Below are 26,698 nucleotides of genomic sequence, written 5' to 3' on the forward strand. Positions count from 1 at the left end.
GGTGTGGAAACTGGGGTGATGAGCGGACCTGAAGTCTGGGCTGGTCGGTGAGGGGCAGCAAGGGGGTCAGGCCTAAGCCCTGAACCCCCTTGCCTATTCCTCTTTCCTGACAGTGTAAATGAGCAAAGATGGATCAGGAAGGTGGGGGAGATGGGCAGAAAGCCCCGAGCTTCCAGTGGCGGAACTACAAGCTCATCGTGGATCCTGCCTTGGACCCTGCCTTGCGCAGGCCTTCTCAAAAGGTGTACCGCTATGATGGAGTCCACTTCAGTGTCAACGTGAGTGCCCCAGGCCTTGTCATCTAGGGAACTCCAGGCCCCATTCTCCTCTGTTACCTCTGTTCAGCATCCTGAACTCCCATACCCATAGACTGCCTTTCTTAAAAGTGTGCAACCAGAACTCAGCTCTTTTGCATGTGAGTCTCCAAATGGGCTTCCTAGAACTCAACAGTTTCACCTTGAGCTGTCTTTCTGTTCCTGCTTTCATTCCTAGGACTCAAATACATACCAGTCGAAGACCTCCAAGACCCCCGATGCCACGTCAGGTCCAAAAACAGAGACTTTTCCCTCCCAGTCCCTAAGTTTAAGGTATGTATCTGCTAGACCCTGGTGTGGTGGCCCTTGGGAGGTGTGGAGGATCCATCCTGGCAGTTTTTGTCTCAACATAACCTGATAAAAGTGGTTTTCCTATGAAAGGATCACAACCAAGTCTTAAAAGCTCGGAGGCTGTGAGACTGAGTTGTTCTGGAGAGGAGTTGTGTTTATCTTCTAGAAAGTTATAGGTTAGGTGTCTCAAGCAGGAGTGCTGACTTCTTGAAGGATGAAGTAAAGGCACATTTCTTTGCTGTACCTATCACTGTGTAGTCCGTGTCACAGCATGACAGTGCCCTGGTGTGATATGCCAGTTTCTCAACAATTAAGGGTAGCGACAAGGCCAGGAACGCCATCCTTGGAGTTCTCTGCTCTTCACCCCTCGTTTGGTGCCTTGATCCATCTTGTTTTCTCAAAGTATTCCTCTTTCCCTGTGTAGGCAGGATACTCATCAGGCCTTGGACTGGCTCTTGAAACTGATGGGTCTTGGTTTTCTCTTCACTAATTCTTTATTCTTCTTTATTAAATAAATATTTGTAAGGTTTCCACTCCATTTTTTTCCACTTTGTGTATTCTCCCTGGACAGTCTCTTTCACATACACGATTTGGATTGTTTACTGAGACATGGTGATTTCTAAATTTCTGTTTCCAGCCAAGATCAGTTCTCTTGAACTCCAGACTTTTATGCCTGGTAGAGGGACAGCTCCACCTTGGAGGCCCCACAGACATCTCAAACTCAAGAGGTTGAAAAGAAGTTCTCTTTACTCCTTCATCCTGCTTTCCTTTCCATTTCCCTTTTACTGATGAATGGTAATACCATGTACTTAGCTGCACAAACTAGGAACCTGGGAGTCATCCTATGATTGTTCTCTTTTTTATTACATAATCTATCACCAAGTCTTGCTGATTCTTTTCTAAACACATTTCCTTTTTATTTTAATTCTTTTGTTTCCATTGCTGATTTTCTAACACAATTTCTGTATTCATTTTATGGGGTTTCTTGCCTCCATTCTCTTTTCCCATTTCATGCTCCACCACAGATGGCTCCTGCCATTTGTATTTTTTATTTGGCTTTTACATTACTTTTGTTGTCCATGTTTTTGTGCATTGGCACATATGATTATAGATTTGGCTAAGCCTCATCTCCTGCCTTGATGCTGTATATCTGTGTTGTACTATATACGTTTTGCAGTTTCTAGAAAATGCCAAGTTACTTTATAGTTTCATGCCTTAAGTCCTTGTCACCTCTTGAACTCTTGTTACCCAAAAAGTCAAATAGGAGTGACACCATCTTTGTGAATTCTTCCTTGCCTCCACTCGGAACAACACTTTTCTTCTCTGGGTTCCTAAACACCCTGTCTACACTTTTGTGAACATTTGTGTCACAACAGTGACTACGTATATGTCTTGTCTGCTTTCCTGAACAAGAATCTTTTTTTTTCATCTTTGTAATTTTGTTGCCCAGTCCATGGTAAAAGCTGAACTACTAAATTATTTTCTACAATTAATTTCTTTGACGTATGACTATTATTTCTCAGTTGTACGTTTCTTTTCCTGATTTCTTGTATTATTCTGTGATGAGAAGAACTCAGAGCAGAGAGAGGTCAGACTGACGTATCTATCACCTGTTGGAGCCCCTCTTCCCCATTCCTTTGCCCGTGTTTCCCAGTCGTCTCTCTCTGAACCAAGTTCCCAAAAGGCAAAGGAACAGTAGTCAGTATTGAGACCCCAGACTCAAGACTCCTGTCTTCTCCACAGCTGGATGAGTTCTATATCGGACAGATCCCTCTGAAGGAAGTGACTTTCGCGAGGCTGAATGACAATGTGCGGGAGACCTTCTTAAAGGATATGTGCCGAAAGTATGGTGAGGTGGAAGAGGTAGAGATCCTTCTTCACCCCCGTACTCGCAAGCACCTGGGCCTGGCCCGCGTGCTCTTCACTAGCACTCGGGGAGCCAAGGAAACAGTCAAAAACCTCCACCTTACCTCCGTCATGGGCAACATCATCCACGCCCAGCTCGACATCAAAGGTGAGGGCTCTCTTGCCTACTGCCTAAGGTTGGGTTCCAGCAGAGACTTTATATGCAAATGCCTGTTGGGGCCAGGTGAATGATCAGGTTCATGATTCCTCATCTGCAGTTCTTGGAGCCACATGTGTTTGTGAAATCAGAATTTTACAGAGGGATTGTGGTTTTTATGTGTTTCGTGTGTGTGTGTGGGGGGGGGGGGTCCTTGGCAAGGTTGGGTAGCATCTTACAGTCTAGCATGTAACATGTTTGTAAGAAAACATATGAAGGGTTATACTAGGTAGCATCAATAAAACCTAGTAAATAGCCTCAGTTCAGATCAAGTTTTGAGACGAAATTCAAAAAAATGTTTGGTTTTAAGTTTTGGGGGGTTTTGAAATTTTGGATCGAGAATAGGGACCTGTACAGATAAGTGAAGCAGTCTGGGTTTCTGTGTTGAGAAACAGTAGGGAGGAGTCGGGGACTGTAGAGTACACTGTCATCTGAAGGAGATGGCTATTAGTTGGTATTAGCCAGTTTGCACTTGGGAATGAAAACTGTTGCCAAATAATGTTTTTATATTAAGCCAGGAATCTAGGTTTTTGTGTGAAATCTCATTGTTTTTAAGTGCTGAAAATCCCTCCCCCCCCCCCCCCCGCCAAATTTTTAAGTGATTGTGTAGGGCAAATAAAACACAACTGTGGCCCTGGATTTAGCCCTCAGCTGCCATTTTGCAACCTTTAGTTTGTAGGATGAAGAGCATGGTGGGATCTAGCATCAGACGACCTGGGTTTGAATTCCAGTCTGCCACTGACCAACTTTGTGACTTTGTGCAGGTCAATTTTCTTTGAGCCTATAAAATAGGGGTACTGATGCCTTTCTCTCCTGGTGATTATCCAACTTAGATTACTAATTTATGAGTGAAGATGTTGATTATAGATTGTAAAGTGCCGTTCAGTATGTTGTTGTATATTAGGTAGAGATGAGGTAGGAGGTCCCAAAGGTAGAGACAAGGTGGAAGACCTGAATCCCTGAACTCAGGACTCCAAGAAATTATAGGAAACTTGAGGCCTGAGAAAGAAATGGGAAAGCAAAGAAGGAAGGAGTTGTTCTTCCATCTGACTCTGTGATGGCTCCCATTTTCCTCCCTCCAGACAACAACGAATGAATACTATGAACTGATAGTCAATGGCTCCTACACCCCTCAGACGGTGCCCAACTGGGGGCAAGGCGCTGAGCGAGAAGTTCCAGGGCTCTGGTGCAGCCACTGGAGACGGTAAGAAGCTTGTTGCCACAGCCCTAGCCACGTGGGCACAGTGCCTGGGTGCCAGGAACAGTATTTGGGAGGTTCGGGACTTCCATTAAGGATGGCAAGAGCCAAGAAAAGATGCGAGATGCTTTCAAAAGACAGGGAACTGAGGTTCTTGGTTTGGGGAAGGGCAAGTTGTTGTATGGTACTTGATGTCTTCTTTTCTCCATGCTCTACTTTTGCCCTCTAGACTGAATCCCGCCGCCGTCCTCCTCGGACACGGCGTTACCCGGCGGGCTCTGCTGCGGGTGGGCACTCCTGGCAATGGCACCCCCTGCTCCCAGGACACAAGCTTCTCCAGCAGCCGACAAGACACCCCATCTTCCTTTGGCCAATTCACCCCTCAGTCCTCCCAAGGAACCCCTTACACATCTCGGGGCAGCACCCCCTACTCTCAGGACTCTGCCTACTCCAGCAGGTGCAGAGTAAACACTCTCTGGGACCCCCAGATTCTGGGAGTTGACACTAGAAAGAAGAAACCCTGGAGTCTCCCTAAAGGGAGTCGGGAGTAATTTGTCCTGGTTTCTCTTATGGATTCAGCCAACGGAATCCCTGTCCACAGGGAACCCCCTGTCTAGCTAGAAACCCAACAGATCTTCCTTTGGGGGCAGTGTCAAGGGCGCCTGGGTACTGAGAACCAGGACACTAGGGTTTGGTCCTACAGAACTGAACCTAGCTAACTCCTGCACTCTTTCTCCAGCACCACTTCAACCTCCTTCAAGCCTCGGCGGTCAGAGAATAGCTACCAAGATTCTTTTTCCCCGCCGCCATTTCTCTGCATATTCAGCCCCACGACCACCTCTACAGCTGCCTCCGCCACTACTGCAGCCACTGCCCTCGTCCTCCTCCTCATCTTCCTCCTCCTCTTCGTTGTCCTCGTCCTCTTCATCCTCCTCTTCGTCCTCATCCTCTCATTTTCGTGGTACTGACTCAACTCTACCCAGCGTACTATGAAAGCTGGAATCGCTACCAACGCCATGCTTCCTACCCTCCCCGCCGCGCAACTCGGGAGGAGCCCCCTGGGGCATCTTTTGCTGAAAATGCAGCTGAGCGCTTCCCACCTTCCTACACCTCCTACTTGCCCCCTGAGCCCAGCCGGCCTGCTGACCAGGACTACCGGCCTCCTGCCTCAGAAGCTCCACCCCCGGAGCCTCCAGAACCTGGTGGAGGCGGGGGTGGGGGAGGGCCCAGCCCTGAGAGAGAAGAAGCTCGGACCTCCCCCCGCCCAGCCTCACCTGCCCGCTCCGGCTCCCCAGCCCCAGAGACCACCAATGAGAGTGTGCCCTTCGCTCAGCATAGCAGCTTGGATTCCCGCATTGAGATGTTGCTGAAGGAGCAGCGCTCCAAGTTTTCGTTCCTGGCCTCTGACACAGAGGAAGAGGAAGAGAACAGCACCACAGGCCCTGGGTCTAGAGACATAGGGAGTGAGGTGCCTTCTGGGTCAGGTCATGGGCCCTGCACGCCCCCTCCAGCCCCAGCTAATTTTGAGGATGTGGCACCTACAGGGAGTGGGGAACCAGGGGTTACCCGGGAGTCTCCCAAGGCCAACGGACAGAACCAGGTGAGGTTGGGGTTAGCCAGCAGAGATGACTGGGATCTGGGAGGCAGGGTTGGGTCTGGTGGGGGGGGGGAGGGAATTAGATAAGAGAACAGGGATTTGAGGAAAAGCCCATGGAAAAGGCAGAAGTTTCATGTGACCCTCTGCACTCCTACAGGCTTCTCCGTGCTCTTCGGGAGAGGATATGGAGATCTCTGATGATGACAGGGGCGGTTCACCCCCTCCGGCCCCAACCCCCCCCCAGCAGCCTCCACCCCCTCCTCCACCACCCCCTCCTCCTCCTCCCTACCTGGCTTCCCTACCCCTTGGTTATCCTCCCCACCAGCCTGCCTACCTCCTCCCACCACGCCCTGATGGGCCACCACCCCCTGAGTACCCCCCACCTCCTCCGCCACCCCCCCACATTTATGACTTTGTGAATTCCCTAGAGCTCATGGATCGACTTGGGGCTCAGTGGGGAGGGATGCCCATGTCCTTCCAGATGCAGACCCAGATGTTAACTCGGCTCCATCAGCTGCGGCAGGGCAAGGGATTGACTGCTGCCTCAGCTGGCCCCCCTGGTGGGGCCTTTGGGGAGGCCTTCCTCCCATTCCCACCCCCCCAAGAGGCAGCCTACGGCTTACCCTACGCTCTGTACACACAAGGGCAAGAAGGCCGAGGGGCATACTCCCGGGAGGCATACCACCTGCCTTTGCCCATGGCAGCTGAGCCCCTGCCCTCCTCCTCGGTCTCTGGAGAAGAGGCCCGGCTACCTCCCAGGGAGGAAGCAGAGCTGGCAGAGGGCAAGGCCCTACCGTCAGCAGGCACCGTGGGGCGTGTGCTGGCCACCCTAGTCCAAGAGATGAAGAGCATCATGCAGCGAGACCTCAACCGCAAGATGGTGGAGAATGTGGCCTTTGGAGCCTTTGACCAGTGGTGGGAGAGCAAGGAAGAGAAGGCCAAGGTGAGGGCCAGTGCTTGGGACTAGGGAAAACCTGGGGCTCCATTGGAGGAAGTAGACTTCTGGCTTTTCCAGGCTACACAGCTCAAAGTAAAAAATAGAGACGATCAAGGCAAGTGGAGAGAGAGACTGTGTAGCCACTTGATGGGGCACAGTGGTTGAGCAGGAGAACTGGGGCAAATGGAACAGTAGGAAAGCATAAGTTTGAGGGGTCTGGGTGGTTCAGTCAGTTAAGTGTCCAACTCTTGATTTTGGCTCAGGTCATGAGCTCAGGGTTGTGAGATGGAGCCCCGCATCGGGCTCTACACTGGGCGTGGAGCCTGCTTAAGATATTCTCTTTCTCTCTCTCTCGCTCGCTTGCTTGCAGAAAAACAAAACAAACATAAGCTTTAGAGTCAGAGGAGCTTTGTTCTAGCTCTACTGTTTGCATGCTTCTGGCAGACGAGGCCCTTAAGTCTCTCTGGGCTTCAGTCTTCAATGTGTCCATCTGTAGACTAGGAATAATAAAGGGGGATGGACTCAATGAGCAGACTTGGAAGAAATGTCTGTACGGGGGCTGGTGCAAGGGGGGTGTGGCATAGATCTGTGTCAAATAGAGGAGTGAGTAGATGCATTTCTGTATTCCTGGGACCTGGGAGTAGTTCTCAGGCAGGAGGCAGGAGGGAACGCCTGGGTTCTGGGGCTCAGTCCCCCTACTGCCCGCAGCCATTCCAGAACGCAGCCAAACAGCAAGCCAAGGAGGAGGATAAAGAGAAGACAAAACTCAAAGAGCCAGGCCTGCTGTCCCTCGTAGACTGGGCCAAGAGTGGGGGTACCACGGGCATCGAGGCCTTCGCTTTTGGGTCAGGGCTGCGAGGGGCCCTGCGGCTGCCTTCTTTCAAGGTACCCAGAACTGGTCTTGCCTAGTAGGGAGGAGACAGCAGGGTGGGAGTTCCCTTCCTTGGGGTAGGGGTGGTTGGGAACCATGAGAGTTTGAGTTCTAAACAGGCTCCGTCTCTTTCGGCGCCCCAGGTAAAGCGAAAAGAGCCTTCGGAAATTTCAGAGGCCAGTGAGGAAAAGAGGCCCCGGCCCTCCACTCCAGCTGAGGAGGATGAAGATGGTGAGTGGGAAGTCAGATGGAAGGAGAAAAGGGAAAGGGTGCTAGCTTCTGATAGGAAAGTAATAAGCAGAGGTAAAGGGTGAAGATGTCAGAGGGCAAGTAGCCAAGTAGAGGTTTTGGTGCAAGGTTAAATGAAAGCAGTTCTGAGATGTGTGAGAAGCTTAAGATGGGGTCATTCCTGGGTTCTAGTTGTGGTTCTTACTCTGGCGTGCTGATTGAAGTTTTCTGTATTTCAGTTTTCCCCTGTAAAATGGAAATACTTTCAACATTTAGAGTCGTAGGATTTCAGGGTTTAACAGGTCATCGGCCCAAGTTCCCCATCTAAAGCTCTTCTGCAACCTCCCTCCCAGTTTCCCTAAGTCTGAGCTATTGGTTGACAGCTTACGTGGCTAGGAAACTTCCTTACTGAGTCCGATTTGCTTCCCTGGAGACCCATTTACCTTAGTACTGTTTTCTTGGTCAGGCATAACAAGTCCTCTCCCTCTTCCACCCAACCCAGAAAAGGATGAAAGGTAAAACGGGTGCAGTATGTTTAAACTCTATAAAATGTTATAGGTAGCTCTGGGGTTTTGGGTTTTTCTCTGTTGAGCTTCAGCTTCTTGTCTGTAAAATGAGGTCTGTCTTGTCGGACTGTCAGGAAGATCAGCAGTGGTGTGTGCAAAAGCTCCTTTGGGCCAGGGGAACGGGGACTGTTAACTGCTGATGGTAAATTGCTCTAACGGCCACTCACATGCACCTAGACCCTGAGCGAGAGAAGGAGGCTGGAGAGCCGGGACGTCCGGGAACCAAGCCCCCAAAACGAGATGAAGAGCGAAGCAAGACCCAGGGCAAGCACCGCAAATCCTTTGCTCTGGACAGTGAGGGGGAGGAAGCATCCCAGGAGTCCTCCTCAGAGAAGGTGAGGGGCGCCCGGTTCTTGCCAAAAGCCCACTTGCTGAGTTCCTGTCACCACAGCCACCTTCTCTCTGGGCTGGAGCCCAGGTAGCTGTGCCTCCGGGAGGACAGTTGTTCTTCTCCTGTTAGTCCCTGTTTGTCCTTTTCTTTAAGGATGAGGAGGAGGATGAGGAAGATGAAGACGACGAAGAACGTGAGGAAGCCATGGATACTACAAAGAAGGAGACAGAGGCATCAGATGGTAGGTACAGACAGAACACAGTAGAATTCTGGCTCAGGGAAGAAGGAATTCAGCTGCCTGTCTGTCGCTTCCCTGAGTCCACAGAAATTTCATGCTAGATTTATTGGCCACCTTTGCCTTTCCCAAAAGCAGCTGTCCTTTAGTCCTATCCTTTGGAACGCTTGGCCCATTATAAACAGTAAGTCCAATACCCAGAACACTCCCTTCTGCTTACCTCCTATACTGAAACTTTGCTCCTTTCTGAAGACAGCCTAGCAGAATGTACTTAATTTGCCCAACCCCTCAAGATAAGTGGTCCATGTTCTCCTGCCAGCCCTTGATAACTACCAGACCATGCCTTTCTGCCTTTGAGCACTGCTCTTCCTTTAAGGTCCAGCCACCGAACCATGCTTCCCCTTCCTCCCCTCTCCCCTTAGCTGCCATCACCAGACACTGCTCTGCTCTTCAGTTGAACACCTCCTCCCTCCATATCCGTTGAGTCTTGGATATATGGTTTAGTCTTTCTTCTCATTCATTTGTTCAGAAATCGCTGTTGAGCCTCTACTGTGTACCAGGCGCTGTTCTGGGTATTGGGGACACATCTTTCATGCAACTTGTGATCAGTTGGAGGGGAGGAGGAGACTTGACGAGTGAACAGATAATAGCACCTCAGAGATACATACGTTGCAGAAGAGAAACTAGGTTACTGGGGTAGAGAGTAATGGGTGGGGGAGCTGGGGAAAGATGGGCTGTTCTAGATCTGTTGGAGAAGGAGTGCCTCTGAGAGGTGCCATTTCAGCAGAGGCCAGATGGGAGAATGATGATCTGAGAGCCTATCTTTTCAGGAAAGAAGAGGGCAGGGTCACCTCCTCTAAGGGGGCAGACTGTTGTACATCCATTTTGTCACTGCTTTCTGTCAGTTTCACCACCTCAGTGTTTCTTGGATTTGTTGCCTTCATTGTTCCTGCTGTTCTGTCTTTTCTCAGTTAGAGTGTTCTGCAGCAGTTTTGATTGATTACCTCGTCTTTGTTTCCATCCTTCTTCCTCCATTCCAATCCATTTTCCAGTCTGCCAATGGCATTTTCTTTTCTTCAGCGAACACCTGACCCTGTGACTTCCTCCATAAAGTCGATTCCTAGCGCCCTATTTTCTATAAGATGACTCTTCCTCTTGATACGTTAGGCCATTTATAACATAGCTCCCATTTATCTGTTCAGCTCTATCTTGCCATTCTCCAGACCCATCCTTGGCCACCAGCACTGTCTATTCTAATTTATCCAGTTGTGTTCCTCAGACACTTCAAATTTCTTAACTTCTTACAGAATTCTTCCAGTGTATTGCCCTTTCCCAGAGGCATAAAACATATATTTTTAAAGCTTCTTTTATCCTACAGTCCTTTTTATGAGTCTGTCGTCTAGGCGGCATTTATAAGACCCACTTTGGGAAAAGCTTAAAGCAGACCACTTACTGGTCTCCAGGTGTCTCACCTTCCCTCACCTTTGACATCCCTGTTCAGCCCTCGTGTCTGCTTAGTGTACTTTTTTTTTTTAATGTTTATTCATTTTTCAAAGAGAGACTGAATGTGAGTGGGGGAGGGGCAGAGAGAGAGAGGGAGACACAGAATCTAAAGCAGGCTCCAGGCTCTGAGTTGTCAGCACAGAGACCCAACACAGGGCTCAAACTCATGAACTGTAAGATCATGACCTGAGCTGAAGTCGGACACTTAACCGACTGAGCCACCCGGGCGCCCCTGCTTAATGTATTTCTACTTGTCCTTCTTGACTTCAGCATCTCCCTCCCAGGGATCCCTTCCCTGACCGGATCTTCCAGGTAGAATCCAGGACTTCCCTTTGCCATGGTCCCCTAGCCTTTCATGTTGAGGTTTATCTCACCGTGAACAAATAGTGTGTTTATTCAACTCCTTGAAGGGTGGACTTCCCAGCACCTAGCACAGTGCCTAACCTGTCCATGGTAGGGAGTCAGTGAATGAACCCATGGCTTGACCAAGGGAGGGGTGTTCCCACCTCGCCTGATTGCCCCTTCTGGATTTCCAGGCGAGGACGGGGAAAGCGATTCGTCCTCCAAATGTTCTCTGTATGCCGACTCAGATGGTGAAAATGATAGCACGTCAGACTCCGAGAGCAGCAGCTCATCCAGCTCGTCATCGTCCTCATCTTCCTCCTCCTCATCCTCCTCATCCTCCTCATCATCTGAGTCCTCCTCTGAAGAAGAAGAGGAAGAGGAGCAGCCAACAACCATACCCTCAACGTCCCCTCCCCCCAGAGATGTCCCTGCGCCCCTGCCAGCGCCTGTGGAAGAGCCCGAGCCAGAGCGGGTTGCAGGCTCCCCAGTCACACCTCTCCCTGAACAGGAGAAGTCTCCGGCAAGACCTGTAGGTAGGTGATGCTGAGCTGTTCATTTGGTCTCTGTTTATGTGTCTGTCTGTCTTTGTGAGAACAGTGACAGGGTTAGCAGTTTTTAATTATGTACAAGTATGTGACTTTGAAAACGAAAGTCACCATCTCCTGTCAGTCCTTCCTTGGAGACATTTATGGCCACATTCAAACTGCTGTCATGAGCGGTTTACAGAACCAGGGCAGGGTGTTTGGCTAACAAGGAAAACAGAATGGTCTCCAAGTTAATTAAGGAAAATCCCAATTTAACAAATTCCTCCTATTTTTTCTTGGTCTGTGCCTTAAATGTGTAGTGGATACTTGTAGGTGATTAAATGGACAAATAGGTGGAAAGCAACTAGTAACAGCATTGGCTTGGAACTTAATTTTATCTTTGCTTTCTTTTGTGGATTTGTACATTCAGTTATTTTATAGCACATACACATAATTTGTCCTTCTGAGTGAACTGTTCATTCAGGCAGTAGGTATTTATTTACTGAGTACAGTTGACCCTTGAACAATGCAGGGGTTAAGGGCACCAACCCCCCTGCACAGTCGAAAATCTATCCATAACTTTTAACTCCCTTCAAACTTAGCTGTTAGTAGCATACAATTAACTGGAAGTCTTACTGATAGTGTAAGTAGTAGGTTATCACATATTTTGCATATTATATGTACTATGTGCTGTATTTTTACAAGAAATAAGCAAGGTAGAGAAAAAAACGTCATTGAAATCTTAAGGAAAATACATTTATGATACCTTACTGTATTTATCAAAAGAAGTGTGTATGTAAGTGGCCCCGTACAGTTCAAACCCATGTTGTTGAAGAGTCATCTGTACTTTACAGTAGGTGCAAGGGATACAGTGGTAGGCACAATAAGTCCTGTTCTCACTATCCTGAAGCTTATGGTCTGTAGGGAGAGACGGTTTAGTTGAGTAATAAATACCTAAGAAAATCTGTGGTTACAAACTGATAAACACCACAATAGAGGACTCTGAGAACCTGACTACATCTGTGGAGACATCTTTGCTGTCTTCTGTGCTGAAGCATCATTGAGCTGAAATCAAGGTAAAGCAGGCAGCTGGCATTAATGACTAGCATGTGCAAAGGCCCTGAGGGCAGAGCAAACAGCATGTTGGAAGACATAAAAGAAACCTTCTGGATGGTGGAGAGTGAGGAGAAGCTGGGGTGACTTCTGGAGAGGTGAGCAAGGGCTGGGTCGTACAAAATGGGTAGATCATACGAGGAATTTGGTCTTTATCTTGAGGGCAGTGGAATGCCATCAGAGCAATGACATGATCATATTTGTGTTCTGAAAAGAAGCAGTGCCTAGAAAATTTGGGGAGGGACCAGAGTTTGTGGAGGAAGAATAAGAGGCTATTGCAGTTAGTAAGTAAGGGAACCAATGGTGGTAACTTGGAGTAGGGTGTTCTTAGCATGGAATTTATAAGTCAGTTTTCAAGATAGGCTTCGTAAATGCATGTGGCCTTCCATACATCTCTCAGATATTACTGAGAATCTGGTCTGAGATGGACAGTGACCACATGAAGACCTCCCAGCACTGGTGCACTCTGTTCTGGTGCAGACCTCACGAGTCAAAGCTCTCATTAATCCTAAAACACCTCTCCCAGCCTCTCCTGAGTCTGTCGGTAGCAGAAGAGCTGGTGGTGGTCAGAGGGCATCAATCTCAGTAGGGTGGGATGTGGTCAGTTTTGCATTTTGCCAGAAAGATCATTCTGGCAGGAAAGGGAAGGATTCAGAGAGGTGAGGAAGGAGGTAGGGTGACCGGTGTAAGAGTTTGAAGGGATGCGGATAAGTGAAGGGCTGTGAACCAAAGCAAAGGTGGTTATGAGTGAGGTGTAGGGAGTAGGAGTGGGGATGAGGATTTGAGAAATTTAGGAGATAGAACCACTTGGTCGAACTACTTTTTGGGCAGGGGAAGTCAAGGAGGAGAACCAGAATTAGGAAGAAAGCTGATGTGATACTTTAGGGTTGACTTTGACATGCCTCTGGGACCTCCAGGTAAGAAACATCCAACAGGCAGTTGGATCAGTAGATCTGGGGCATCTGGGTGGCTCAGTCAGTTGAGCGTCCGACTTCAGCTCAGGTCATGATCTCATGGTTTGTGGATTTGAGCCCCATGCTGGGCTCTGTGCCGACAGCTCAGAGCCTGGAGCCTGCTTCGGATTCTGTGTCTCCCTCTCTCTCTGCCCCTTCCCTGCTCATGCTCTGTCTTTCTCTCTCAAAACTAAAAAATTAGAAAAAAAACATAAAGAATTAAAAAAAAAGTAGATCTGAAGCTGTGTAAAGAACCAGTGGGCTGGAAATGTAAATACTTGGGAACAGGGCAAGTGTGGGTGTGAACATGCTCGTTGTATACCCTAGAATGATGTGATAAACCCTAGAACAAGAGAAGGGCTCGTGCCTTACCATTGTGTAAGAGACAGGTGGGCAAAGGGGAGCCAGAGGAGGCCAAATAGGAGCTATCAGCAGGATAGGAAGGAAACCAGGACGCTCAGTTTTCAAAGGGAAGGAGTGGTGTGTACCAACAGGCTGAAAGAAAGGTTGTAAGATAGGAAAAGCTTCTGCTGGATTTGGCAGTTAGGGGGTCACTAGTGACCTTATCAATTTCAATAGAGCAGATCAGACTGGAGCCAAGTTATGGGGTGTTCAGGAGTAAAGGCAGGTGACAGAGATAACCAGCCTTTTGGAAGGGTAGACTACTCTTGTGAAAAGAGAGAGAGTTGATAGGCTGTAATGAGTAATACTAACATTTCTTGAGTGCTTCCTGTGTGCCAGGCTATAGGCCTAGGACATTGCAGATTTGTGTTCTTATTTAGTCCTCATTCCATCCCTGTTACTCCCACTTTACAGATGAGGAATCTGAAGCTTAGTGAGCTGCTCAAAGTCACCCAGCTGGGATTGGAGAGACAGCAAGAGAATACAGGGTTGATGGAGGCTTAGTTTTCCAAAATAAGTGAGACTGAAGCATGTAGATATAGGGCAGAGAGGAGGAGGCAGATAGATAGGCCAGGAGAGAGAGAAGTATCTGGGGGTAGAGGGGTGGACTCTAGGTCTGATGCACATTCGTAATTGGGGAGGCAGGGAGATGTGGGATTTCATGCCTGAGGGCCTTCTGTGCATCAGACCTAGAGGGCATTTTCTGAGCTCCATGGAATGGCTGGAGGAGGAGCCTTGGGGAAGGAAGTAGAGAAGGGAGTAAGGTTGAAAAGGGACCCGGGCTTGGTTCAGATGCCCCGCTGAGACTGGGGCTCAGGGGTGAAAGAGGAGGGAGCACAAGTGGTTGGGCAGAGTCAGGGTTGGAGGTCTCCATACAGGGTGGCTGTGGCAGCTGAAGGATGTGGAAAGTGCCGTGAAAGGAGAAGACAGAGTGAGGGCCCTGCAGGCAGGCACAAGAAGGAAGGCAGCTCATTTAGGAGGACAGGCTAGAGGGAGCTAGAAGGTGGGGAATTGAACAGGTGTGGTGCCATGTGGTGAACTGAAGAGACCTGGGGAAATGTGATCAGAGGGCAGGGCGTCAGAGCGTAGGGGTCTGAGGTGGCACCATTCCAGGGATAACAAGGTCAGGTATGGGACTGGTGGAGGCTGGCTGAGGATGAATGAAGGCAGGCACTGGAGAGGGGAGAATGGGGTGAATGGGTGAGATATCAGAGTCTCTTAGGTAGGGTGCCTGGGAGGCTGAGTCAGTTAGGCATCTGAGTCTTGATTTTGGTTCAGGTCATGATCTCACAGTTTGTGGGCTCGAGCCCCGTGTCAGGCTCTGTGCTGGCAGTGTGGAGCCTGCTTGGGATTCTCTCACTCTCCCTGCACCTCCCCTGCTCTCACGCTCTCAAAAAAAGAAAAAAAAAAGCCCCTTAGGTAGATGGCAGAAATGGGAGAGGAGAGGAAGGTTAAGGCAGGTCTCTTGGCTTTTACCGAATGATAGGGATATTTGAGTTCCCAGGATGCACCTTGATAGAGGATATGTGGCCTGATGGCAAGAGAGGGCTTGTTTAGTGGAACCCAAAGATGGGACCTGGACACCCTTTAGGATTTGCCTCTCCCCCTCCCCCTCTGCCGCCTCCGCCTCCTCCTCCGCTGTTTCTTCTTTTTTTAAAAAATGTTTGTTTATTTTTGAGAGAGAGAGGACAAGTGTGGAAGGAACAGAGAGAGAGAGAGAGAGAGAAGACACAGAATCTGAAGCAGGCTCCAGGCTCTGAGCTGTCAGCACAGAGCCCGACACGGAGCTCGAACCCATGAACCGTGAAATCATCACCCGAGCTGAAGTCAGATACTTAACTGAGACACTGAGGCACCCCGATTTGCCTTTATTCTATCTTCTGGTGTGGTTCATTCCTTTCTCCTGCAAATGGGCTTCCCCTGCTTCTTTATTCCAGCAGATGTCCACGCTGCAGAGAAACCCATTCCTGTCTGAGATCCTTATTCTCAGGGAAGTTTCTGGTTGGGCTGCCTTGGGTCAGGTAGTCATCAGTTAATGATGGATGGGCGCAGGGAGTGGGGCAGGTCATGTAGCAGAAACATTGGCTTCTGGGAGTTGTAGACCAGAAAGGTACCCCAAAAGTTGTCTCCCTAAATGAAAGGTATGGCCAGGTTTCTTTCAGGATAGGAAGCAAAAGAAAAATCTATGTGAAGAAGCTGAGCCAGGAGGGGAATTTTTTCCCTCAAGAGCCAGACTTCCAGAGGGCACAGTGAGCTAGGTTGGAATGATGGGTCAGAGGCAGGGCTGCCCCAAAACAGCAGAGAGGAGAAGAGGCGAGAAGACTGGAGGACCTGGGACGAACACCCAGGACCACCCTGTGGCTCACTGCTGGCTGAGACACCAGATGCTGTCCAGAGTCTCAAGAGATAGCAGGCTGACGACGTTGCTGGGGGTGCCTGGTTGGGGAACGTCTGTTAAGGCAGTGGACACAGGTTGATCGCTGCCTGCTTGGGTCAGGCCTGGAGCTGGCTGCCCTTTAGTTCTGGGAGTGTTAGAGCAAGATGTGAAACCACAGAGCCCCACTACAGGATGTCCAGAGCAGCATGGGGAGGTGGATAAGAGCACAGAATTCAACCCAGGCTGTCTGGGGTGAGCTGTGTGACCTTGGGCCAGTTATTAACCTCTCTCTGCCTCAGTTTCCTTATCTGTAAACTGGGTTTTATTAATAGTACCCATTTCACAGGCTAGTTGTCAGGAATGAAATGAGTAGTCAACATATGTTAAAGTCTTATATTGGTACTTGGCACAAAATATTAGCTAATAATCTGCCAGACTAAAAAGACTGGCACTTATGAAGCACTGGCCTTCTGGTTCTGAGAGCAAGTCACTACCAGTGTCTGAAGAAGCTGGGGAAGCCTCAAGCTGGCGTTGAGCTGGGGCTGAAAGTTGCATGTGAGCTTTCCCAACGTGCAAGAGGAGAGAAGCATTCCAAACAAAGGGAGCCACGTAAATGAAGGGCCAGGGGTCTGAAAGGCCATGCCTGTTCTGGTGGCTGAAACCTAGGAAGAGAGAGGGTCAGTCTGCAAGACAGGGTCTGCCTCAGGGAAATGTGTCTGGCTTGAGCTGTATTCAGACCCTCTGTTGGGACGCCCAACAGAGGGAAGCTGTGTCTCTGGGGGACTGGGGAGAGAACACCGCCTGCCCAAGACAATGTGTCCCCTCCCCAGGCCACCCCCCCCATCCTTAGGATCTTAGCTTCACTCTCACCTTCTTTAGGGGAGTCTTGACCCCTGTGCACTTTGGCAAATCTCTAGTACTGTTTGGCATGTGGTGGGGAGGAAACAAATTTTATGCAGTGTTTTAATACAAAGATTCGGCTTTTTACATTGTATCTTTCTCACCTCACTAAACAGAGAAAGAACATTGTAGTTGAAATAACGGATACTTTAATTCAGAGCCTGGTTAATTGCATCCTCATTATACACTGCCTGGCAGAACTCGTCTTGGCCCATGTGCCTAGTCCTTGGACGTAGTTCAGTCAGTCACCACCAGTCTTGGTAAACAGGCTACAGTCTAAGTATTTGTTTCCCTGGAGCTCCTATCCCGACTCTTCACAGTTTGGGCTGTGCCTCTGTTTCCCTTCATTGTCCCCATTGGATTATAAGCTCTGTGAGGGTTTTGAAAGTGTCTGCTTGACGTGTTTTTCCCACGCCTGCCAGAGTTGGTGCTCAGTGGCTGTTTGTCGAATCTCCTCCCGCCGCGGGAGCCCACAGTGCTGAGGACATTGCAGCCGGAGGCAGCAGTGTGTTTGCTGAGTGAGCCCAAGTGTCTGCTGGCAGTGGGGGCGAGCGTGCAGCCTGTCAAAAGGCAGCCTGGACATGGCCTCCTCAGCGAGGCGGCCAATGCCCTGCCCACGAGGAACCTCTTGTCTGATGACGTTGGCCCAAGTTGCTGACCCTCTCCTTTTCCCTGTGTTCTTCCTTCCCCAGGTTCCACCGAGGAACCACCTCCCAGTGTGCCCCAGCCTCCCCCTGAGCCGCCAGCAGGTCCCCCAGCCCCCGCCCACCGCCCTGACGAGCGCCCCTCCTCTCCTATCCCTCTCCTGCCCCCACCCAAGAAACGCCGGAAAACCGTCTCCTTCTCTGCTGTGGAGGAGGTGCCGGCACCAGAGCCTCCCCCAGCTGCCCCACCACAGATCAAGTCTCCTGGACCCGTCTCCCGCAAAGTTCCCCGGGCCGTGGAGCGGACCATTCGAAACCTGCCCCTGGACCATGCATCCCTGGTCAAGAGTTGGCCCGAGGAGGTGTCCCGAGGAGGTCGGAGCAGGGCTGGAGGCCGAGGCCGCTCTACTGAGGAGGAAGAAGCTGAGCCAGGGACAGAAGTGGACCTGGCAGTGCTAGCCGACCTGGCCCTGACCCCAGCCCGTCGTGGGCCAGCCGCCCTGCCTCCTGGCGATGACTCGGAGGCCACAGAGACATCAGATGAGGCGGACCGCCCGGGCCCCCTCCTCAGCCACATCCTCCTGGAGCACAACTACGCCTTGGCCGTCAAGCCGCCGCCCTCCACACCGGCCCCTCGGCCCGTGGAGCCAGTTCCTGCCCCTGCAGCCCTCTTCAGCTCCCCAGCAGATGAGGTCCTAGAGGCCCCTGAGGTGGTGGTGGCTGAGGCAGAGGAGCCAAAGCAGCAGCAGCAGCAGCAGCAAGAGGAAGGCGAGGAGGAGGAGGAGGAGGAAGAGGAGTCAGAGTCATCCGAGAGCAGCAGCAGCAGCAGCAGTGACGGGGAGGGTGCCGTTCGGCGTCGCAGCCTCCGCTCCCATGCTCGGCGCAGGCGGCCTCCCCCGACCCCCCCGCCCCCTCGACCGCCCTCCTTCGAGCCCCGCAGTGAGTTTGAGCAGATGACCATCCTGTATGACATTTGGAACTCAGGCCTGGACTTGGAGGACATGGGCTACCTGCGGCTCACATACGAGCGGCTACTGCAGCAGACGAGCGGGGCTGACTGGCTTAACGACACCCACTGGGTCCATCACACCAATATCCTGGGCCCTAAGGCCGGCCTGCTCTGGACAGGAAGGCAGGCCCCAGGGGTGGGGGCAGGCTTCCCTGGGGTTGCACGGCTGGGTAACGTCTCCCTCAGATTGCAGCTAGCACCTTTATCTCCCTCCCTATCCTGTTCTGTCTGCCGCATTCAGCTTGGGTATTTCTCCTCTAGCTTCCGGGCCAGCCTTTTCTCTCTGTCTCCTGCCCCTTCTCTGGCTCCCCAAGTTTTTCTGGCAGAAAATGTGGGATCTGAGACTTCCTTCTCTCTCTTTTTCTATCCTCACTAAATATGCTGAGGACCTCCAGCTAAGTTCAGTCACCCTTTCCTTGGGCTGGGACTGGGGAGACAGGGGAGGGGCCCCAGGGGTCTGGCCAGTCAGGAACCCATTTTCTTCCTTAACATCCTGCACTCACCAACCTGAGCACTCCAAAACGCAAGCGGCGGCCCCAGGATGGGCCCCGTGAGCACCAGACAGGCTCAGCCCGAAGTGAAGGCTATTACCCCATCAGCAAGAAGGAAAAAGACAGGTACCTGGATGTGTGTCCTGTTTCTGCCCGGCAGCTAGAAGGAGCGGACACTCAGGTAAGGCTCTGCCCTCGTATCTGGCCCACTGGGATCTCTTCCCATGGTTTCTCCTGTCGCTTACCTCACCTCTGTCCTATTTCTCCCAGGGGACTAACCGTGTGCTTTCGGAGCGCCGGTCTGAGCAGCGGCGGCTGCTGAGTGCCATTGGCACCTCTGCCATCATGGACAGTGATCTGCTAAAGCTAAACCAGCTCAAGGTAGGGGCGCCTGGGTGGCGCAGTCGGTTAAGCGTCCGACTTCAGCCAGGTCACGATCTCACAGTCCGTGAGTTCGAGCCCCGCGTCAGGCTCCGGGCTGTGGCCCGGAGCCTGGAGCCTGTTTCCGATTCTGTGTCTCCCTCTCTCTCTGCCCCTCCCCCGTTCATGCTCTGTCTCTCTCTGTCCCAAAAATAAATAAACGTTGAAAAAAAAAAAAAATTTTAAACCAGCTCAAGGTGAAGAGCAGGGACTTGGGGGAAGAGAGGCTTGGTGGGAGGGCAGCATCATGAAGTCCCCTAGGGGTGGGCATGGAGGGAGGTGAGTGGCCAAAGAACCCTCCTGCCCTAGAGGTCTGCAGGAAAAGCAAGGAGTTAGGTTGAGTGAGGCACCCAGCAGCACGGTCTGCCTTCTGCCCTCTAGTTCCGGAAGAAGAAGCTCCGATTCGGCCGGAGCCGGATCCATGAGTGGGGACTGTTTGCCATGGAACCCATCGCAGCTGACGAGATGGTCATCGAATACGTGGGTCAGAACATCCGCCAGGTGAGGCCCCGAACCCAGCCCCCAGTCAGAGGGGATGCTGGCATGAATGCCATCCATTCTCTGCATAAAGCCCCATATGACCTCCCGGCTCCAGGACATAGTTGGTGAAGCCTGCCTCTTTCTGTTTTTCCTTCCTTCAACAGTTAGTAACGGATACTAGTAAACTAGATGGTGATGACCCAGCAAGAAACAAGACCAGTATTCTCTCTCCCTTTAAGCACCTCGCACAGCTTAGTGGAGGAAGACAGGCGCTGCACAAACAACTGCAGGAAAGGATGGCCTTCGGTTGATCAGAAAGGGGCTCAGGGAGGCAGCAGCAATGGGCGCATGGTGATGTTTAAGGCAGGAGCTGAAGGATGATGAGAAAATACCAGACTCAGATGAGGGGAAGGATGCTCCCAGTTGCCCAGCAGCACATGAAAAGGCAGGGTAGTCTAAGGAGGGCAAGGAGGTCACCGTGACATAACCCTAGAGAGGCAGGCGGAGCCAGTCTCCACGGAGCTTGGGAGCCATGTTGGTGAGCTGGGGCCAGGGGTAAGGGGAGGGAAGCTGCCGTGAAGCACCAGGCACTGGCTGCGGTGGGACAAAGGGGACAGCTAGAGACGAAGACCAGTGGGGTGCTGTTGCGGAGATCCCAGTAGGCCCTGGTGGCCTCAAGTAGTGGCAACTGGGGTAATAGAGGAGCCTGTGGGTCCAAGGTAGCTGGCGGGACCAGACGACAAGTTAGCTCTGGAGAGTCAGGGCAGGGCGAGGTGAGGCCACCTCTCAGTGCTGCTCTGAGCAGCTAGGGTAGGTCGCCTACCAGTGAGGTGGGGAGTGAGGAGGAGGAGCGGCTCTGTGGTTGAGATGAGTTCCAATTGGCACATGTGGAGTTGCAGGGCCCCGGGGACATCTAGAGGATGACGCCCAGCAGCTCCACGGAGGTGGATTTTGGCTAGAGATGGAAGTTTGGGAGGAGTCCCCACCACTTTTCTGGCAGTTGAAGCCCTGGAAGAGAGTGAGATCACCCAAGAAGAGAATACAGGGGGCCTTATTGTGCATTTCCTGGGAAGTAGTTACTCCTCCTTGCACAGAATGTGGGCACTAATGGTGACAGGTGGCAGCCAATGGGTGCTTGTTTTGGAGAGAGAGGGTCCTGGGAGAAGAGATGAACAGGAGTCAGTCCATGAAATGGCCACTATCATCTCGGGAAGTGGCCCAGCCCCACCATACACTGGGGGCTCCTCTAGGGGCCAGGCAGAGGCTCCAGGAGGAGCCAGTGGCCACTGCTCCTGCCCAGTGACCACCACAGTGGCAGCCAAAGGTGTCAGGGTTGGAGAGGCCCTATGAGGGAGGGCTCCTGGAAGCAGAGTATCATCGCCTTAGGTTGACAGCCAGAGAAGAGCTACATAGGTCCAGGACAGGTTGATGTGGCCCCCAGGGTGGTAGGTGGGTGACTGTCCCGATCCCCTTCACGGGGGCTGGTGGGGTCAGGCCTGGTCTGGCAGGGAGCTGAGGGACAGCACCCTGACTGTGGCGGCACCCCATCCTACCAGATGGTGGCCGACATGCGGGAGAAGCGCTACGTGCAGGAAGGGATCGGCAGCAGCTACCTGTTCCGGGTGGACCATGACACCATCATCGATGCCACCAAGTGCGGCAACCTGGCGAGGTTCATCAACCACTGCTGCACGGTGCGTGGGGGGCCAGGCCAGGGTGGGATGGGCATGGGGGTGGAGGGCGGCCACGGCTCACACTGCCCTCCCCTCCTGTAGCCCAACTGCTATGCCAAGGTGATCACCATCGAGTCCCAGAAGAAGATTGTGATTTACTCCAAGCAGCCCATCGGTGTGGATGAGGAGATCACCTATGACTACAAGTTCCCGCTGGAGGACAACAAGATCCCGTGTCTGTGTGGCACCGAGAGCTGCCGTGGCTCCCTCAACTGAGGTGGGGCAGGACTGGTGCCCACGCCCCTATTTATTCCCCTTGGTGCCCTGAGCTCCCAGCCCCCCAGCCTTAGTGGGCTCAGCAGGGCCTACATGCCCCCATCTCCAGATACGGGGTTGGGAGGCCCTGAGCCCAGCAAGGGAGCCTCAGTCCCTTGAGGCAACTTCTGCCTCCCCTGTCGCCCCTGCCCACCCACCCCCTAACTTTTTTTTCTTTGCGGAGAAGAAGCTGTAAATGTTTTGTAGCTGCCAGCAGCTGTTTCCTGTGGAAACCTGGGGTGCCGGCCTGTACAGATCCTGTTCTTGGGGGGCTGCATAGCCCCCTTGCTTTGTGTTAATGGGGACTTCCCCTTTGTGCCCTGCGTGCACCCCTCCCCAGTTTAGGGGGTCTCTAGGGGCAGTGGCCATGTTCTCCCCCTGGGGGGGGGGCTCTGTGCCCCCAGTCCTAGGGACTCCGTGCCTGGAACCCTGCCTCATCTTCTGTTCCTGCCAGACCCTGTGGGTCACCCTCCCACCCTGGTGTCTGGAAGCTCCTGCTCTGCCAGGCCAGGATGGTGGGGGGGGCGGGCCCTTCCTGTTGGGCTGGATTGTACATATGTTAATAGCGCAAACCCGACGCCACATTTTTATAATTGTGATTAAACTTTATTGTACAAAAGTGCTTGGTGAATGAATATCTTTGGGAAAGAGCAGGGTGGGGGGATGGGGGTTGAGGACAAAGGATGGGGCAAGTGAAGAGAGGGGGAAGTGGATGGCCTGAAGTGTGGGGTGGGTAGACCTACAGACTCAACCACCATTGTTCTGGGTCACCTAATAGGCTGGAATAGTCATCCAGAAATCCCCCACCAAGGTCAGCCAGAGCTGGGCCAAGGTCAGGCCTCTCTTCCCTTCCCAGAACCACAGTTACTGCTGGGCTTCTGGCATCCTGGGAAACCCAGCAAAAGGGAAGGACTGACATCATGCAGTGGGAATGAGGTCACCCCACCTGCTCCATCCTCAGTAGCCACCCGGCTGGTTCTGGCTTCCCTAGCCCCTTCCCCAAGTTCTTTGCTGGAACCAGATGGCAGTGGAGTGCAGAGTGGCCACCAGGGGGCGCCCTATGGCAAGAGTGGGGGACAGAGGGGTGGAGGCTGGGCTGGTGTCTGTTCCTGGAATGGGCCAGGAGGGAGGAGCAAGCGGAAGGGGACGGTGTGTTGGCCGGCTGACCCAGGCGCCGAGAGAAGAGGGTCCCTCCTCCGGTGGCCAGTTTGGGCACCCTGGGACTGTGGCTGCAGGTAGGCAGAGGTGATGCCAGGGCCCACGGGTCCCTTTCCCTAGTTACAGTCTTCCCCATCTCCCTCTCCCTTCCTTCCCAGCCCCTTAACTCCTACCCTCCATTTTTGTCCCAGAACCTCCCCCTGCAGCTCAAACCCTGAGCCCTTCCCAAATGCCAAGCCCTCCCCCTTCTTATCTCAGTAACTGCAGTCAGAGGGTGGGTTAGCCTGGCTGCTGCAGCCTCCAGGAGCAGCTCCGGCCCCTGGATCGCTGATCCAGTCCACTGGGCCAGAGGCCCTGTCTAGGAGTAACAGGTGAGCTGCTGGCACTGGAGTAGGTGATGGCAGGCAACTCCAGTTCTCCTCCCCAGCCAGGCATGGCAGACTCCGCAGAGACCCGGAAGCTGGTGTACCTGGTCACAGGTGGCTGCGGCTTCCTAGGGGAGCATGTGGTGCGGATGCTACTGCAGCGGGAACCCAGGCTCTATGAGCTGCGGGTCTTTGACCTGCACCTGGGTCCCTGGCTGGAGGAGCTGAAGACAGGTGATCGTGGAGCGGAGGGAATGGGGGTGGTGGGTGGACTCCCTTTGCCGTGGTGGAAAAGATGATGCCTGTTTATGTCTTCCGGTGCACATGGATGGGATGAATGAGTCACGCTGGGAACATGTGGCTCCCGAGGGTGTAGGCTGAACCCAGCAGCTGGCCGGTGGCCCCAGCTCTGACACTGCCTCTGCCTGCTCCTATCCCTACCAGGGCCCGTGCAGGTGACTGCCATCCAGGGGGATGTGACCCAGGCCCATGAGGTGGCAGCGGCTGTAGCTGGAGCCCACGTGGTCATCCACACAGCTGGGCTGGTGGATGTGTTTGGGAGGGCCAGTCCTGAGACCATCTACGAGGTCAACGTCCAGGGTGAGGTGGCTGTTTGTTCCCCACCCCCTCTTTGACCTTGACTTCTGTGATCCTTCTGTGGAAACCTGTCCTCTGGGTACTCCTGCCCCTGTAATAGCAGGTCAGCAGCCCTCACTGACCTGCTGTGGGACCTGGGGAAGGAAGCCACGGGCCCTCACCCAAATTGGGGATGGGGGTGGGTGGGAAAGATGCAGAGAGGGAGGAAGTTTTAGCTCGGGTACACCCTCTCCCCACCACCTCTCCCAGGCACAAAGAACGTGATTGAGGCTTGTGTGCAGACTGGAACACGGTTCCTGGTCTACACGAGCAGTATGGAAGTTGTGGGGCCCAATATCAAAGGCCACCCCTTCTACAGGTAAGCTGAGGTTCCCCTTGATACTGTAAGAGCCCCATCTCCCCTCCGCATTAAGACCATTCCCTCTCCCCAGGGCACCTGGGTGGCTCAGTCGGCTGAGGGTCCCACTCTTGATCTGGGCTTAGGTCGTGATTTCACGAACCCTGAGGTCGAGCACCACATCGGGCTCTGCGCTGGCAGCATGGAGCCTGCTTGGGATTCTCTTTCTCTCTCTGCCCCTCCCTGATCTCTCTCTCTCTCTCTCTCTCTCAAAATAAGTAAAACATTAAAAAAAAAGAATTCTCCCTCTCCCCCAACTAGGGGCAATGAGGACACCCCATATGAAGCAATACACAGACACCCTTACCCTTGCAGCAAGGCCCAAGCTGAACGGCTGGTCCTGGAAGCCAATGGAAGGAAGGTGAGACAGGAGAAGAGACACAAAGTGGGGGTGTGGAGGGCTCCTGGTCAGAGGCAGAGCCAGGGCCAGCAGGACTTTTTTGTATCCAATCTCCAGGTTGAGGAGGCCAGTTCAGGCCTCTGGGTCCTAGGTCTTAGCCCTGCCTGCCTTTTGCCCCCAGGTCCATGGGGGACTGTCCTTGGTGACATGTGCCCTGCGTCCCACTGGCATCTACGGCGAAGGCCACCAGATCATGAGGGACTTCTACCACCAGGGCCTTCGTCTGGGGGGTCGGCTCTTCCGGGCCATCCCAGCCTCTGTGGAGCACAGCCGGGTCTATGTGGGTAAGGCCCAGCCTACACAGCAGGCAGGCTAAGAACAGGGCAGGACCCATGTGGTCCCGGGTGGGCGGTGTGTGCCCTGGCTAGAAAAGGGTGAGCCATATGTGGACCAGAGTAGACGGAGATGCAGGCGTTGTCTGCGCAGGCCGCAGAGGAAACTGCAGTTGTGTGAGTTGGGAAGGCTAACGTAGAAAACATGCCACAGGCTGAGGACACGACTGCAATTACGGGAGCGGCCTCTCCCCAGGAGAGGACAGGGGCAGCATCTCCACAGGGCCAACAGAAGAAGCAGCATCCATGCAGGCCGGCCCGGGAGGGCAAGTGGCTACAGGGCAGAGGAGAAAGCACCCTTCACCAGCGCTGTGGTTATGTGGGCGTGCCTACGTGAGCCCACGGAGGGGGTGTGGCTTGGACACGGGCCCGCCCAGGGGAGAGCAGCGTCTGCGTCGTCTCCAGGGCACTCAGGGGCACATTCGCCTCCCCTCCTCCACTGGCAGGCAATGTGGCCTGGATGCACGTGCTGGTAGCCCAAGAGCTGGAGCAGCGAGCTGCGCTGATGGGCGGCCAGGTGTACTTCTGCTATGACGAATCACCCTACAAGAGCTACGAGGACTTCAACATGGAGTTCCTGGGCCCCTGTGGGCTGCGGCTGGTGGACACCCGCCTGCTGGTGCCCTACTGGCTGCTGATGCTCCTGGCTACTCTCAATGCCCTGCTGCAGTGGCTGCTGCGGCCACTGCTGCTCTACGCCCCCCTGCTCAACCCCTACACGCTGGCCGTGGCCAACACCACCTTCACCGTGAGCACCAACAAAGCCCAGCGCCATTTCGGCTACAAGCCCCTATTCTCGTGGGAGGACAGCCGGACCCGCACCATCCGCTGGGTACAGGCCGTGGAGGGTTCAGCCCCTTAACAGTGGAGCTGGGGCCCTGGAGCCCAGCATGGCACATCCATCCAGGTCCAGAGCCCTCAAACCCTGGGTGGGGAGGGAAGGCTGCATTCTAGAGCTGGAAGAGGGGTCTGGTGCCACACCGGTTATCCTACAGCTCTCCACAGTTTTAATCCCATGAGCCTTCAGTCCATGTCCTGATGCGTCTAAGTTCTAGGGCAGGGTTTTGGGGCAGGCATGTCTTCACTCTCAACCCAGGCCTGATGGCTGGTTGGCGGATGTCTGATTCGCCTGATGTTCTCAACTGCCCATCCCATTTCTGGCTTTTCGAGCGGGAAGTGAGTAGGAGTTCCATGGGCTTCATGCTGGCTTTCTTGTGTCCAGGTGTGACTCTCAGGCCTGGATTCAGAGTGAAGATACTTTCTGGCTCCTGTCACCACCTTTGGCCCTCCCTCAGGGATCACAGTCCCATTATTTTCAAACATTGATCACCTTTGGACAGCTCTTTTCAATGAAGCCTACGCAAATCTGTGTATTTTTCCTTCTTCCCACCCCTCCACCCAAATTAGTTCCTGCAGTAATGTTCGATCTCTGCCTGAGGATGCCCTGGTAATGCTGTACCTGGCCAAGCCCTAGATTAAAGTTCCTTATCCAAGCCTGTGCCCATCTGCCTGTCCAGCTCTCCCTCCCGCCTCCCACCACGTCTCCCCCTTCCCCACGGCGCCCGTCCCGTGTGGGGACAGAAGGAAGTGAGCACACAGCACGCCCGCTGTTGGATTGGTTGCTATTTCTCCCGTCCCACGGGGCCCGACCCGGCCCGGAGTGGGGGTGG

General features: G+C 53.0%; 2 protein-coding genes across 4 annotated transcripts; both read left to right on the plus strand.

The window, feature by feature from the left end:
- SETD1A (SET domain containing 1A, histone lysine methyltransferase) lies at window positions 1-22,393 on the plus strand. Its single transcript, XM_030300768.1, is given in 22 exon segments — window positions 1-282; window positions 493-587; window positions 2,349-2,633; window positions 3,750-3,809; window positions 3,811-3,882; window positions 4,095-4,151; window positions 4,153-4,322; window positions 4,605-4,740; window positions 4,742-4,840; window positions 4,842-5,465; window positions 5,620-6,405; window positions 7,108-7,284; window positions 7,414-7,501; window positions 8,242-8,399; window positions 8,549-8,636; window positions 10,670-11,011; window positions 17,440-18,483; window positions 18,900-19,072; window positions 19,162-19,272; window positions 19,693-19,812; window positions 21,348-21,485; window positions 21,567-22,393. Coding segments are annotated over 22 exon segments (5,151 nt in total). The 5' UTR covers window positions 1-128; the 3' UTR covers window positions 21,741-22,393.
- Window positions 22,394-22,896: 503 nt separating this feature from the next.
- HSD3B7 (hydroxy-delta-5-steroid dehydrogenase, 3 beta- and steroid delta-isomerase 7) lies at window positions 22,897-26,532 on the plus strand. Of its 3 annotated transcripts, none has more exons than XM_030301296.1 (7): window positions 22,897-23,014; window positions 23,369-23,536; window positions 23,747-23,902; window positions 24,149-24,257; window positions 24,558-24,657; window positions 24,818-24,980; window positions 25,475-26,532. In XM_030301296.1, the coding sequence occupies exons 2-7, from the start codon at window positions 23,371-23,373 to the stop codon at window positions 25,888-25,890; spliced, it is 1,110 nt and encodes a 369-aa protein (XP_030157156.1). In that variant the 5' UTR covers window positions 22,897-23,014; window positions 23,369-23,370; the 3' UTR covers window positions 25,891-26,532. The 3 variants fall into 3 exon arrangements, with proteins under 3 accessions (XP_030157156.1, XP_030157158.1, XP_030157157.1); XM_030301297.2 differs by having other exon boundaries at window positions 22,918-23,014; window positions 23,365-23,536; XM_030301298.1 differs by lacking the exon at window positions 24,818-24,980 and having other exon boundaries at window positions 22,898-23,014; window positions 25,475-25,594.
- The last annotated feature ends 166 nt before the right edge of the window (window positions 26,533-26,698 follow it).

The sequence above is a fragment of the Lynx canadensis genome, chromosome E3, assembly GCF_007474595.2.
Source record: "Lynx canadensis isolate LIC74 chromosome E3, mLynCan4.pri.v2, whole genome shotgun sequence".
NCBI classification, from domain to species: Eukaryota; Metazoa; Chordata; class Mammalia; order Carnivora; family Felidae; genus Lynx; species Lynx canadensis.